This window comes from Dunckerocampus dactyliophorus, chromosome 14 (assembly GCF_027744805.1).
Source record: "Dunckerocampus dactyliophorus isolate RoL2022-P2 chromosome 14, RoL_Ddac_1.1, whole genome shotgun sequence".
Lineage (NCBI taxonomy): Eukaryota > Metazoa > Chordata > Actinopteri > Syngnathiformes > Syngnathidae > Dunckerocampus > Dunckerocampus dactyliophorus.
Window position 1 is genome coordinate 14,927,808 of NC_072832.1, and position 15,467 is coordinate 14,943,274.

The 15,467-nt window shown below is 39.3% G+C and overlaps 2 protein-coding genes across 3 annotated transcripts; one reads left to right on the forward strand and one right to left on the reverse strand.

Annotated features, from left to right (window-relative positions):
• The first annotated feature begins 390 nt into the window (after nucleotides 1-390).
• rab23 (RAB23, member RAS oncogene family) lies at nucleotides 391-12,132 on the forward strand. Its single transcript, XM_054799621.1, has 7 exons — nucleotides 391-711; nucleotides 4,019-4,255; nucleotides 4,356-4,441; nucleotides 4,911-5,067; nucleotides 5,152-5,234; nucleotides 7,813-7,905; nucleotides 7,978-12,132. The coding sequence occupies exons 2-7, from the start codon at nucleotides 4,101-4,103 to the stop codon at nucleotides 8,109-8,111; spliced, it is 708 nt and encodes a 235-aa protein (XP_054655596.1). The 5' UTR covers nucleotides 391-711; nucleotides 4,019-4,100; the 3' UTR covers nucleotides 8,112-12,132.
• Nucleotides 12,133-13,212: 1,080 nt separating this feature from the next.
• On the reverse strand, nucleotides 13,213-15,049 carry bag2 (BCL2 associated athanogene 2). Of its 2 annotated transcripts, none has more exons than XM_054798967.1 (3): nucleotides 14,731-15,049; nucleotides 14,493-14,602; nucleotides 13,213-13,890 (listed from the first exon to the last, which is right to left on the reverse strand). In XM_054798967.1, exons 1-3 carry the CDS (start codon nucleotides 14,856-14,858, stop codon nucleotides 13,496-13,498), a joined length of 633 nt encoding a protein of 210 aa, XP_054654942.1. In that variant the 5' UTR covers nucleotides 14,859-15,049; the 3' UTR covers nucleotides 13,213-13,495. The 2 variants fall into 2 exon arrangements, with proteins under 2 accessions (XP_054654942.1, XP_054654943.1); XM_054798968.1 differs by having other exon boundaries at nucleotides 14,737-15,047.
• Nucleotides 15,050-15,467: the final 418 nt, after the last annotated feature.

Here is a 15,467-nt window from a genome sequence, read left to right on the forward strand (position 1 = left end):
TCTTCTTCCTCAGCTTGAAATAAGAAATCCTTCGTTGTCGTTGAATTTTGTCAAGGGCTCAGTACACAAATAAATATTAAAAGCAGGTATGGTAAAAACAGAAAATATGAAGTGACAACAGCCAGACACGGGTGGGGTGACGGGGGGTTGGTAGGGCTCCAAACAGGCATACGAAGTGCCGCATATACACTGACAGGTACATTATATTCATTTCTAGTTTTAATGACGTTTTCATTGGGTTGAATGGCTAGATTTATGACAGATGGTGCCAATGATGAAGAAATTACCACATTACTGTGGCCGTCTGAAGTACTACTACAAATGAGAACTACAACTGCTCCCATAATTCCCTAAAACTGACGTACGTCGCTCTCCACCAGTCTCTGCTGCCTAGCAACAAACATTAGCGAGCTAGCAATGCGACCTAGCCACTCTCATGCGCTACGTCGCTAGCTTGGATCTTTGGCGATCGGGGTGGGGGCGATGCATTTTCAGCGGGCAGATGGCACTAATATTAATCAGATATCGATGCTGACCTAGTTTTATTTTCTGTTATGAGGCTCATATGAGTATTTTTTTTGCAAGACGATAGTATCAGTAGGAGCGTTTTTTCTGCTTAGAAAAAGCTAACCTTGGGCAAGTCAGCGTCAAGAGTCACTCTCTTCATCTACTGGTGTGTGACACGGGATGATTTGCAACCTAATTGTAAAGGTAAGTAACATGTCTTCTTTTTTTGTTTTGATTGTCTGCTTGACACCCCCGCTGGCCAGCAGAAGTGCACGTAGAAGCGAGCAGCTGCTGGCCACTTTCGAGCCTCTTCAAGAAAGAAGAAGCTACAGGCGTCAGTAACTAGAGCGGACATAAATCATGTCAGTTTATCCATGTAATCCGCTCACTTTCGATTTTAACAGCGCATTAATTTGAGGCCTCGGTGAAATAACAGTACCGTAATTGTGTTCAGAGGTGTGGTGGTGGTGATCAGCTGTGGAGATGCAGTAAGTAGTTATAATTGTATTGGAATAAAGTCATAATATTACGAGAAGACGGTTTACAAGGAGAACGTCGAAATAGTTGGTAAATAAAAAAAAAACAGCGCAAATGGGAAAAAAACATCTTTAATTTTAAGAGAATAGAGTAAAAATATTAAGAGAAATAAGTCGCATTCTCACAAGAAAAAATATCCATTTTACAAGAACAAACTCGTGATTTTATGAGGAAAAATAACGTCCTTTTAGTCGCTATGACTTGAAATATGACCAATATGTTTTTTTGAAGTCGTAATATTGTGAGGGAAAAAAAACAAAACAAAATAAAGTTGTATTTTTTGGGGAAAATTTGTTTGGGGAAACGTTATAATACTATGGAAATAAAGTCAAAATATTATGAGAATCAAGTCATAATATTAGTAGAAAATGTACAACAAGAAAGTTGAAGAGTTTGGGGGGGGGGGAATCACAGCAAAAAATGGGGAAAAAGAGATTAAACCGATTAGAATAGTTACTAATTACTAATTTTCACGGATATCACAAAGCTGAGATCCGTTTTTTGTTTCTTGAAATGTAACATCTGAGCATGTCTGCATGCGTTGCTTTACAAAATATTTAATCTTTCAGTATGTCGCCTTTGTGGAAAAAGTTTGGACGCCCCTGATATACTGTGTATAATACTCTCTGGCCACTTGGTTATGACAGGGATCTCCGAAGTGCAGCCCAGGGGCCATTTGCGCTCTTAACTTGTTTCTTTTAAGTCACGCATGGCATACACTGTGAATATATATATTTTTTTTAATCTAAATAAACATGGCCAGCAAAAAAAATAAATAAAAGTGCAGAGGAAAAGTTGAAATGTCGTATATAGCAACAAAACATCACAAGTACAAAGAAGTGAGTCTTGGGTGTTAAATATCACACTCCAGCCCCGACGTTGCGAGATATGCTTTCAGAAAAGTGTCGTCCCACCTCTGGTAGGCCTCAGATACTAACGCTGAAGTCAGAAAATTCCCATTCAAGGCATTTTAATGATGTCTAACTTGCCAGTTTACTTTCTGTTTAAGAATGTCCCAAACTGTTACGTGAAATGGACTTGTACACATGTTAGCATACTGGCTAGAGTGAAACCCGGTTTAAGTTTCACTTGAAAACGTCATCCGCCCAAATGATTCTCAATGACTAATATTTTTCTGGTGGCGTGCACGTTGTGAGTCGAGTCCTGGCAGCCTGTTGGACGCCACAACCACACTGCCGGTGTCCATTAGGAACAGATTTCCCTCAATATGTTGTTGAGCGTTACACCCAGCAGTTGCAAACATGTCACAGACCGACATACCATGCAGAGTCTGCAGCCTGCTGATGGAAGAATAAACACATTAGACAGCCTCCCCAAACAAACTCACTGTAAAATTTATTGCTGTTCCGAACTGACGCACAATGGTATAATTTTATGCCCATCACTGACCGACCTGCATATAAGACGACCACTCTTTTTTTTTAAACAAGTTCCCAGGCCCGTTAAATTGCAAAAAAAATGGATATCATATTTCTTAGCTGCTTGACAGTAGTTTGGCTCAACATTTTCTGTTATTAAGTCGACTATATTGGGTAATACGAGTGTAAAGGTGACTACAGGGGTGTTATTTCATGTCACGGGGGCTCCAATAATGTTAAAAGTCATATTCAAAAGGTTGTAAGAAGGTTTTGTATGCTCTAACTACAAATTTATTAAATTTAGAAATAATAGGGGTGTCAAGAGATCTTGCAAGATTAAAACATGACCAGATTTTGAAAAGCTGTCTCGCGAGAACAGGACAGATAGAAGCTAATCAGATTGTTAACAATGGAGTCGCTGCGATGAATTAAGTGGCAGCGTGCAAAGGCATTATTGGAACCGCACATTAAGTGCGTAACGCCCACTATAGACCAGGGGCCTTCAATTAAAATTGAGTAAGGTCTGTTTATGACATTTTTTTTCACAGCGAAGGTCCGAACCTTATTTTGTCTTAAATTGCATCAAACAGACTAGCTCATATGAATATCAAACATAATGAAACCCTTCACATCACCCTACAACACAATGACAGGACCAAATTTCACATAAATAATAGAAAGTCTGACTATACGAACAATGAATGAAATTAAAGGGATAGTTTGGATATCGGCCCGGGGGCCATTTACGGCCCGCGACTGCGTCTTTATTGGCCCTCGGCACATTCTAAAAATACGATTAAACAATACAATTCCTAAAAAAGCAGTAATTTTACAAGAATAAAGACAAAACGTTAAGGGAGTAAAGTCATTATATTAACAGAAAAAAATAGCGTAAAGTTGAAATATTACAGGAAAAAAGTTGTAATATTAGAAACAAACGAAACAAAGAATTAAGTTGAAATTTTAGGAAAAATTGTACAAGTAGAACATTGAAATATTTGTAAACATTAAAAAAAACTGCCAAAAAGTAATATGAGGAGAAACTGTTTATAATAATAATAATAATAATAATAATATGCTTTGTCACTGATAAAATGAATAAATATATTTTATAAATAAAAAAGAATGTAGAAGGGGCCCCCGCATCTTTAGATTTTTCAGTGTGCGGCCCTCAGTGGAAATAGTTTTGGACACCCCTGGGTTAGGTGGTGTGGCCACTTAAGTAAAGAGTTTGACGTCTCAAAACAAAATGCGTTGGGTGTTACTTTCTCTCCCGTCGTATCACTGCGCGCTATCGCCTGTCCAGTTGTTGTGTATGTGTTCCACAGTGTTTACATGTGCGGATGAACACTTCATCCGCCATCCGCCGTGGCTCAAAATCATCTAAAATGGCCGGCGCTAGAGGGGTTGTCTTTTGAAAAATGGCTGGCATTAAATGAGTTAAATATTGATAGTAACAATGTGGTGAAATATGAAATATCAGTTGCATATTTTTCTGTGTTGAGGTGCTCTGTCTGGTCAAAAAAATAAACTGCAGCATGCATTCGCTACAATCAGTTTACTTAAAGAAGATATTTCTTATTTAATGCTTACAGCGGATTTATGTGCTTGCATCACATTGGTGAATAAGAGCTCTGCCAACAAGAAAGTGAGACCAGCGACAGGTGCATCGCCACCATGCTGGAGGAGGACATGGAAGTGGCCATCAAGGTGGTGGTGGTGGGCAACGGTGCTGTGGGAAAGTCCAGCATGATCCAACGTTACTGCAAAGGAGTCTTCACCAAGGACTACAAGAAGACCATCGGAGTGGACTTTCTGGAAAGACAGATCATGTAAGCCACAATAGACCCTGAACAATTTCTGGCATTGTGTTGCCATGGTGACTGGAGAGCAGTTATTATCTCCTCTCATTCGCTGCACGGTTGGTTTTAGCGTGAACGACGAAGATGTCCGCCTTATGTTGTGGGACACCGCTGGCCAGGAGGAGTTTGATGCAATCACCAAGGCGTACTACCGCGGTAAGACACATGTTGCTGTCAGTTAAGTAGCGTTTACACGATACCGTATAGATTTCATGGCATGTCTGCAGTCCACCATTCAATATTTAGCAAGTACACACACCATCAGTGGTGTTGCCCTGCTGAAGATAACCCTGTATAATCTAATGAGATCCAATACAAGAGCTAAAAACATCTGCCTTTACAAAGATAATACTGATCTAATTGTGCGGACAATATTTATTATTACTGTATAATGAATCTTATTCTATTGTCTTTTAATACTGAGCGCCAATCAAGTTATATGCGTGAAGGCCGAATCTGTGATGTTGTGGATCTGATTACTTTGTGCAGGTGTACCTAATGAAGTGCCCCGTGGGTGTTATATTTAATCTACAAAGCAAACCTCCTGTGTCCTTGTTCCAACAACGTGCAGGTGTGAAGAATAAATTATGTATGGCGCCTGCCGTGTGTGTGTTTAACTTTACAGGCGCCCAAGCGTGTGTGCTGGTCTTCTCCACCACGGACAGAGATTCCTTTCTGGCGATAGACAACTGGAAGGAGAAGATAGAAGCGGAGGTGGGAGATATTCCAACAGTCCTGGTGCAGAATAAAATTGACCTCCTGGAAGAAACGCTTATAAAAAAGTAGGTTGTGTCATGTAGTACAGTAACGCATGAGAACTTTCAATGAATTCTTAAATGGAAGTCATTTCTTTGTTTGCGTTACAGCGAGGAGGCAGAGGGTTTGGCAAAGAGGCTTAAGTTGAGATTTTACAGAGCTTCAGTAAAAGAAGACCTAAATGTCACAGAGGGTAAGTTCTTGAAAATTGTACAAAACGTCCAAACATATGGATCCATAAAGTATATCATTAATCCATAAAACCCACATGTAGAGATACATTTGCACAATTACAGACACTGCAAGAGCTGCATCAAACATTCTGCCCTGACAAGTTGATACTGTCAGAGAAGTATTAATTTCACAATGTTGATTATTAGGGGTGTCACATGAGACGAGACGATACAAGAGTACAATGAAAAAAAATATATGACAATGTATTGCAATCCAATTTAATTTCTACTGCGTTACACTCTTCTGCACTCTTTGTGTATGCAAGCGGCCCCGCCTCCACCCATCGAGACAAAAGGGCTCACACCGTTCATGCCGTTGTTCTATGGAACAAACATGCCAAGTTGCTGAAACCCACGCACAGAGTGAACTCTCTTTAGAGACGAGGAAAACGGACACGCATGAACACGGCAATATTTTGAAGCCGGCAAAATTATCCAGTTCATTTTCGTTTATTGTGTGATTAATTCATTAATTTGTCCTGTCGTCCCAGGCCTAGTGCCCCGAAGACATTTTTTTTTCTGAATGAGAAAGCTTGTCGTGTTTTAATCTCACGAGATCCTGTGACACGAGATCCCGTGACAGCCGTATTGATTGTTGCTGTTGTAGTTTGCCATGGTGTGTAACTCAACTGCATCATACTGAACAGCGGATTCTAATATTGTGCCTGCCTCGGGTGTTTTTTTTTTTAAATCAGGACTCCCCTTGCAGTCGTGTAGTGTAACTATATACAGTGAAGCCCCGGTTAGCGTGTTTTCCAGTTGGCGTTGAAAATTTACGCCAAAATTTGTCCCCGGTTTGCGTACATTTCCTGGTTAGCGTACAACATGGCGTGCATCTTGTTGTGTCATTCATACACTGCGTGAGTGCAACTTTGTTCCAAATGTATTTTTTTATCATAAAACATCCTCATTAGGAGCCGAGTAGATTGCTGTCAGCTCTGTCTCTCGTCTATAATGTCATCAGCGGTTGCCTCCTTAGTTCTTTGCTAACAAACAGTTACGCCGCAAGTCTCATAAATGTTAACACAATAAACAGGTTTTTCTAGTTTATTTTCGTTCTGCATACATAAAACAATTTGAAATACGTATGCATGACAAATGAAACAAATAAATGAACATTAAGGATACTTTTATACTCACTGAAGACGTGTTGTTGCCAAAGACATTATGTGGTGGCGAGGTTAACACAAACACCACCTTACTGTTTTCTCCTCCCATTCCGTGTGGAAGTGGTAAGTTTTTGGCTTCTTACTTTGTCCTTCTAACCCCACTTTGTTTAAAACCCTGTCTTAAGTTTAGAATAAATAAATTAGAGGCTAACTAGTTAGCTGTAGTGGCTGTCTCTTGTGTCCCTCCTAAATCCCGCAGCCTGCGTGTAAGAGTTGTGGTGTGAACAAAGAATAACAGGAGTGTAAAGGGGACTATGAGGTGTTATTTTATGTCTACAGGGCTCTGTTAAACAAGAGATAAACAAGGGGACAACTATATTTGGATTTACAGTTAGAATATGTTTCGGTTCGAGTTGGACCTTTTGAAGCGGATTAATGAATCCAACTAAGGTTCCACTGTATTATAAATGAGCAGCAACCTGACTGTAAAGCAGTAGCAGCAAACATGCATGTACAGTATGAGCTGACAAAAAAAGAAATCAAGACAAATGTAATCTTTGTAAACATTGCTGTGCACAAAATGATTGGACAAAGTATGAATGAGGCTAGGTGCTTACACAACATAAAAGGTGTCCACTAACAGATCACAAAATTGGGGATACATGTGGACATGGCACAGAAATAACATTTTATTAATTACGCATATGGCCGCACGGTAGCCGAGTGGGTAGCATGTTGGCCACACAGGCAGGAGATCGGAAGACCTGGGTTCGAATCTCCGCTTTGGCATGTTCTCCCCGCGTGTGCGTGGGAACTCCGGTTTTCTCCCACATTCCAAAAACATGCATGTTAGGTTAATTGGCGACTCTAAATTGTCCATGGCTATGAACGTGAGTGTGAATGGTTGTTTGTCCATATGTGCCCTGCGATTGGCTGGCGACCAGTCCAGGTTGTACCCCGCCTCTCGCCCGAAGTCATACCATATGATAATTACACATATGAAAAAGTAATTATTTAATTTATTCTGCCATTGTTTTCATTTCTTAAAATCAAACTTTTGTTTTATATGGATTTTTTTGTGCCAAAATAAAATAATTATACATCCAATTTGATCATGTTTGTAGTCTTTTTTATTATTATTATTAAAATTTAAATTGTCTGTGTATATTGCATATGTATATTTCATGACCAGTTTAATTATTTAATGACATCTGTACTTGTTCCATGCCCATTCATTTCATGAAGCTGCACATTTCAACACCCCATAAATGAAAAATGCAACAATGAAAGAAATGAATCTGCCAAAGCCAGCCATCAAGTGGTGGTGGGCGGGTTCAAGGAGATGAGTTTATAATATGATATAAATGTTTTTATGCTTGTAAACAAGCCTTTAATTCTGAATGTTTTTTGTTGCGATTTTTGTTTGCAGTGTTTAAGTATTTAGCTGAGAAGTATCTTCAACATCTCAAACAGCAAACAGCAGAGGAGACAGAGGCGGTACACACCACCAGCAATAAAATAGGTAAGAAACCTATACTGTATGTACGTTTCCTTTCCCAGCCTAACATTAGTCATGCATTGTTCTCCCATGCAGGCGTTTTTAATACCACAAGTAGTAATGTCTGCAACCAGAGCTCCAGCAACGGCAGAGAAGTCATCACACTGCGACCTAACAAACAAAGGACCAAGAAGAGTAAAAATCCATTCGGGAGTTGCAGCCTCCTCTAAAAGACGACATGAGTTCATTTTTGTGCTGGCCATCGACAGGTAGCCTCAGTTAGAAACCAAAGCCCATAGAGACTGGGAATCATCTCACTAATGCTACTTTAATAACAACCTGATGTTTATTTTGCTTGTGTTTGTTTTCCCTACATGGAATACAGATACATTATATTATCCTATACAATGATATAGAGAACCAATCAAAAATTTAGACCCACTGTTAAAGATCTTGGGTAAGTTAACCTGCCCGAATTTGGAAAGGCCGAGAAGTTCATAGAGGATACTTTATCAACTCAACACCAGTAGGTTTTTTTCACACTTCAACTATTTACAGGAGCTTGTCAGGCTGGGTCGATGACCTTAAATCAAATAACTAAGGTAATCCCTCGCTGATTCAAGTTTCGTGGCTTCACTCTATCACGGTTTGTCAGTATATATAAGTATACGTTAATTAATTAATTAATTATGCTGTTTCCAGGTTGGATAAGGCCTACTATTATTTTTTTTGTGTGCATATTTAAGCAAATGTTAAATTTTTTTGGCCTAAATGAAGCATTTTCAAGCATACAAATGGCTAAATGATTTAAAATGCAAATATAGACATTCAGAAGTTGCATTCAAAGACTTTGCAATGATATGTAGTATTCTACACTGGTCACTAGTGGTCCAGTGATGTTACTGTAAAGTTCCGTGAGACACACAAGCACCACACCTGGCCATCGGAACAACAGGCTTTTATTGCAGGTTTGAATGATCTCACAACCGTTGTGGCCGTAACCCACGGCAAGCTAAAACTCAACTATGAACCCTCGACGCCACTTCCTGTCCGTCCCCCACTCAGCTTCCCTAGAGAACACATTTACAACAACACACACGAGTCAGTCTCTGTGTCTTAAATGGCTTATTTTCTCTTATTTTGTCAGCTACATTGGGTGATAGGAGTGTAAAGGTGACCGTGGAGTGTTATTTAATGTCTTGGGGGCTCTAAATTCACTTATCACGGTCGGGTCTGGGACCAATTAACCACGATAAATGAGGGATTACAGTAGTATCAAATTACCACTCAGTCTAAACATGCTCAGTAAACAACAATGAGCATTTCCATCTAACAGTATAACAGAGAGCCAACAATGGTCGTTACGTACGAGCGGTCTCCCTTGGTCTTCTCTCGTTCCTGTACGATCATTTCAGTGGTGTTTTCAGTTCCTACCGTCTTCATATCAAATGTCATACATACACATATCAAGGTTATGAAATCAGTCTATCATTATCGTCATATTTGTATCAATGTTATGAAAGATATGTATTAACAGCATTGTCATAACTATTTGATAACTACAGTAGATCCCCTCACAATTGTGATTCGGTGTTCACAGCCCGCAGATTTTTGGGTTAAAAAAAATACATTTTTCATTTATTATATTTCCCCCCTGAAAATAGACGATTTTTTCCCACAATGTATAAATATGCGGTAATACAGGTCAAATGTACAGGATACATGTACCACGGTTAAAACCCCCTCACAATTTTACACGTTTATGCTTCACTTCTATGTTTTTTCACACTTTATTCAGCGCTCCTTGATTGCTGTGAGAAGCACTAGCGCCACGACTCCGATTCATCTTCTCTATCAATCATCATTGTCATTCATTAGGGGTGAGAACCGATACATTTGATCATTTAAAGTGCTTTAAGTAATTGTGTGAAGCCTAATTAGGGCTTAAATGTGGATTATGCTTTTAGCTTGTTAGAGGGTTCTGGAGCTGAATCTAATCTAATAATTCTAACAAACACTTTTTTTGCAAATGTTCATCCGAAGTCAGAGAAGAACGTCAGCGTCAAGCTCGCAGGAGGTTTTGGAGGGGCGATTCGTGTGTTTTAAAAATAGACATTTTTTGTGGGCATATCAATTACTCCCGGATTTTCGCCATCGGCTGGTAGGCGTGGAAAGGAACGCCCGCAAAATGCGGGGATCTACTGTATTTGGACTGTCATCTGGTGTTTAACATTTAACAGCGTATTTTTAAGTAAGCCCATTTCGATTTAACACACGCCTTCTCATTTAATAGCGTGAGGAAAGTGTGTCCAAACTTTTGACTGGTACTGTACAATATAATCTGCAACAATTATTTTTCTCTTTTTTTCAGTTTTTATGATTTATTGACAAGGGTTTCAAGGGTTGATGAAATGTAATTCATCATTTTCGGTAGCGCAACGGCTGTGCTCTAATTGGGCTCTCATTCGCTTGGAATGCACGAGAAAATCCACGAGATTAACATTCAATTGCTGTCATCATTTTTAGTGATTTCATGGCGGATTTTTTTTCCTCCCCTCGCTGGGTCATTATTTCGCTGCGCTTAAGTTAAGCATTTTTATGCATTACCCAGGACATGCTGAGTATTTCAACACCCTCGCCAGGATACGGTTTCCCTCCTGAATTCAGCATCAGTTGTCTGGTTTGATCATCCAAGTGTTGAGTGATACTATATTGAAGTGTTAACAGCTTCATGGTGCCAATTATGTTACTTAAGTCTAAGTCTTAAATTTGAATGTATCTTGCAAATAATCAATTGTGCTAGCCAAAAAAAATGTGCTTCGCAGCCCACTCCGTCGATTTATTAACCACATTTTAGCCCCGTGATACATTTAACTGTAGTGAACAGGAGGCAGGCATACTTGAGTTCCTCAAGTCACAATTACTGTACATGTTGTCGCTGTTTTTAATTGTAATTAGAGTGGAACCTCCACTGTCCATCCATCTGTGTCCATCATTAACAATTCTGTTGATCTTGTTGACGGGGCGCCGCTTGGTTGCAACCAGCAGAGGTGCTGTTGAGTCAGTCATAGTTTTCAACATAAACAACAGGATGTACGGGAGTCCTACGAGAACTCACCCGGGCAACATTATTACACTCAATACAACATCGGCATGGAAAAAAGGAGTTCAGAACTTTCAGAGGGACGTGGTAGTGCGCAGTTAAAAAAAAAAAAAAAGGCGTATCATGCTTGCGTGTGCTGGAATATGCAACAAAGCTTCCCAGCTTCCCGTTCCAGTAGCTTCACTACTAAAGTCTGTACAATATGAACGTGTTGCGATGAAGTTCCGTCGGTTTACCAAGTATAGTAAAAACAAGCTGTTGTAGAAACGTGAAGTCGTCATTAAACTTCCTTCTTGCATTTGTGTGTTACATCGGCGAACTGCACATGCATGCTGAATTGCCGTCGTCTTTGCTCTCATGGAACTGATCGTCACCGGTATGCGTGTGTCCAACGTTCAAATGATTAATGCTGTAACGCTATCAACAATACTGTTGAAAGAGGGGGGAAAAAAACCAACAAGTGGTGTAATTGTGTTGCATGCAAAAACCTTTTGTGAACAATCGGTGAACGTTTCATTACGGTTGCAACGCCACAATGCCTTAATCGTGTTTACATTGTCGTCCATCCACCTCAAGGAAACATTTCAACCCCTCGCATTTGTACAGAATCCTTGGCCTTTTGCTTTTTAACGGAATGGGTTTCACGCACTTTATCAGTAAAATAGCACATCATGGAATATTAACAATAACCCGGCGATGAAAGTGAATCAGTTATACGCGCTGTCGCTCAGGTGTTGGATGAATCGGTGTGTACATTCTCACTTTTATTAAGAAACAGAAAACGTGTTTGGTTGAATTCTTTTGACAAAAATGAAGCATCGTTGTTGCATTTTTAGTTTGAACCAAATGTAACCTGACTTGCCACACAGCTGTGCTCCAGCTGTCATGGTGAAGGAGGGAAATGTGGAATAAAAACAACTACTTTGTTCTCAGGCTCGTTTGTGTCGTGTGGGTCCACATTTCATTCACAGCTATGATGACTTCATTGTCATAATATGAGATTTTACTCTTAAAATGAAGACTTCATGATTCACAGAACATTGAATATCATTTCCTGGTATTATAACAATTCAATTGATGTAACAAAATGGATTTTTTCTTGTAAGATTGTGACTTCTTTCTCTCAACATTACACCTTTCTTCATAATATGCCTTTGTAATATTATGACTATTTTTCTTCAGACTAATTACTAGTAGTAATGTAATCCTCATAAATTTACATGTTTTTACATCTTTAAAATTAAAACTTTATTTTAAAAAATGTTTAAAACTTGTAATATTACTACTAAAGTCACATCAAATTACACTTCTCTTATGACTTTATTCTCCTAATATTGCTTCCCCCCCTCATAATATTATGACTTTATTCTCATTTTTTTTGTAATATTATGACCGTTCTCGTAATTGTTTTTGTATTCTTAAAATTAAGACTTCATTCTCATATTACATTTAATTCCTGGAAACTATTAACAATTTTTGTCATGTAACAATGCACATTTTTTATCATAAAATTGTGACTTTTCTTCCACTTTTTCCTCTTAATATCAGGACTGTATTCTCCTAGAATAAACATTTCTTCTCATTTTTATGACTTTCTTTTCAAATTAAGACTTTGTTCGCTACATTACTAGTAATAATGTTGTTCTCAAAAAAATTACATCTTTTTTTAATCTTAAAATAATGACTTAATTTTTTTCTCTTACATTACTTTTGCGTAATATGACTTTTTTCCTCTTAAAATTAAGAGCTTATTGCAAGATTACAGGTTTTTTTCACATTATACAGTAGCTAATTTCTTGTAGTTATTTCTTCTCAAAGTGATCCTCAATTCTTTTTCCCCCAATGACTTTTTTCGTGCGAAGCTACAATTTCTCATGACTATTCTTGTAATACTCCAACATTATTGTCTTAAAATTCAGACGCCATTGTGATATTTTTGTTCTTTTTCTTGCAAAACTTGTAATATTTGAACTCAATTCTCATAGTATTTGTTGTCTTTAAAATCCTCCTATAAATACATGATACAACTCTTAAAAACTTAAATAAAAATGTGCCATCTGACCTCAAACCGTGTTCGTCTTAGCACATTCAAATATTAATTGTTGGGAAACTGCAATGAGCAGTGCACTAACAAGAAAGACGGCTACAAATTGCCCCTTATGATTACCTGGTACTCTCTGCAGTTGAGTCAACAAAACCGCCTTTGGTATAGATACAGTAAGACAAACACACATGGAGTAATTTTATTTGAACCACTTGCACACATGATTAGCTACACAAAAAACATCTTTATGCAAATATGAGCTGAAATCTTCAACTTAATGTGACTTACAAATTGTGACTTTTGAACAAAGTGATTCATGCATGGCCAAAAATGAACATATTCGGAGGTCACTTGAGTTTAATGCCTGCATGGTAGATTTTTGGCCCCAAGGTACAAAACAAATGTGTATACTGCATATGTGTGAGTCTGCCTAAGAGGGTGCAGGACATTTTATGTTGTCTAATGTCTCATTGACTTCCATTGGCTTTTGGATCCTCTACTTTTTGGTGGTCCATGATCTTAATATTTTTCTGCGCGTTTTCAACGTTCCTCAGCAGCGTCTCCAGCCGTCTCTTGATCTTCTTCTGGTCCTCCAGAGCGCAGCTGATCACAACGGCCTGAAACTTCTGGTCGACGGCCACGGGCGGCGCCTCCGTCACGCAGGCCGAGTGCATGGCCAGGAGCAGCTGCCTCGAGCCGGCCATATCCACCAGGAGCTTTTGAACGATCCCGTCGATGATGGACGTGGCCTTGCGCAGGGCCTCCTCCTGCTGGCTGCTCCTGATGGTGCCCACGTTGATCTCCACTGATAACGTGCGACCCATCAGACGGTCGGCAGTCAGTGTTAACTCTTCTTTCTCTCCTGTCAAACAACACGGTGCCTTTTAAAATACTCTACAAACATATTTACAAGGGTGGAATCATTGTAACTTCTGTACTTTGTAAGAGGAATCTGTCGAGAAGAGATCTATTTTTTCCCCTTGCCTCTCTCGCTAAAAGTGCTTGTTCATATGAGCTCCGTTAATGTTTTACGTCCCTGGAAACTTGACTTTTCAGCTTTTGAAATGACCAAATCAAATTTCTGGTTAAAGGGTTATATAGCGCCACCAGTGGCTTTGACAGTTTGAATGGAGACTAACACTAGCACTATGGAGGGAGGGTGGTTCCAGCCACTAGAGGGCACACTTGCATTGCATCTGGCTGACTGCTATGATATGCTGTGATGTATTAACCAGTGTTATGATCCCTGAGCGCATTGCGGCATTCATACACACAAGAGTGGGTGGAAGGTAAAAAAAAAACAAAAAAAAAACACCATTGTCTTGTTTTTTTTCTTAACGCCCACTCTCAGCTGAAGCTGCTGAAAAACAATAACCTGCTTAGTATCCAATTTGACAATAAGAACAGCAATCTACACACACACACAAGTACTGTCGCACAATGTGGAAGCGATCGTGTCCTCACCGGCACTGATGTTGTGCATTTCTTGGCTGTTTTGTAAAGACTGAATCATTTCCAGGATGCACTCCCTCTCCTGCTCCATGGCCGAGGCTGCTTCGCGTAAAGCCTCCACCCTGTCTCACACACACAAGCATTAGCAAAGGCTATCCAAGCTGGAACAATACAAAGTTTGTTGTAAAAAGTGACCTTGCGTGCCCACACAGAGCGTGTAGCATGAACATGGAAACATAATGTAGCGTACCGGTACCTTATCTCCAGCTGATCCAAACTGGCCAGAAGTTGTCCAGCCCGGTCCGCCATAGACAAAGTTCTGTTGAACTTGCTGCAGGTCGCCTCGTTGAGTTTGGCTTGTATTTTAGCTTGAGCCATGGTGGTGGCTACAATGTGGTAAATGCTATTATTTTTACGTGGGCTTTTCTAGAAAGGAGCTCCGTGCAAGTGACCGCGACGAACTGCTGTTGAGTCCAGCTGACTGCCCGGGGGAACATTTCCTAACATGGGCTGCAACTTCCTCTACTTGACCTCGCCGAAATTTACCGATGAATCCCGAACACACGATTACCTTCCGGGACCCCGGGGGTCGGTTTTATAGAGTCTCTGGTCTCTGGTTTTACAGCTACATTATTATTACCCTACTACTAATACAATTATAGTAATACGCATTTTATATTATATATTACCATTACTTAAATTTAATAGATGATAAATATTAACAGACTGTTTGACTACTACCTCTAATAAATACGTTGTTGGATTACTACTATAGAACATTACTATTGCTAATGACATGTATTACTAGTAAAAATAATTATAGTGAGGAAATATATTACTAATGATATAAAACTAAATTACTTCAATAATGATAGCTATTACAAGTACTAATGGGTAACTACTACTAACAGTATATAGACCACCAACACTACTATTACTGATACACAAGCAGGTTGCTATTATTACTAATAGTAAAATCATAAAAAA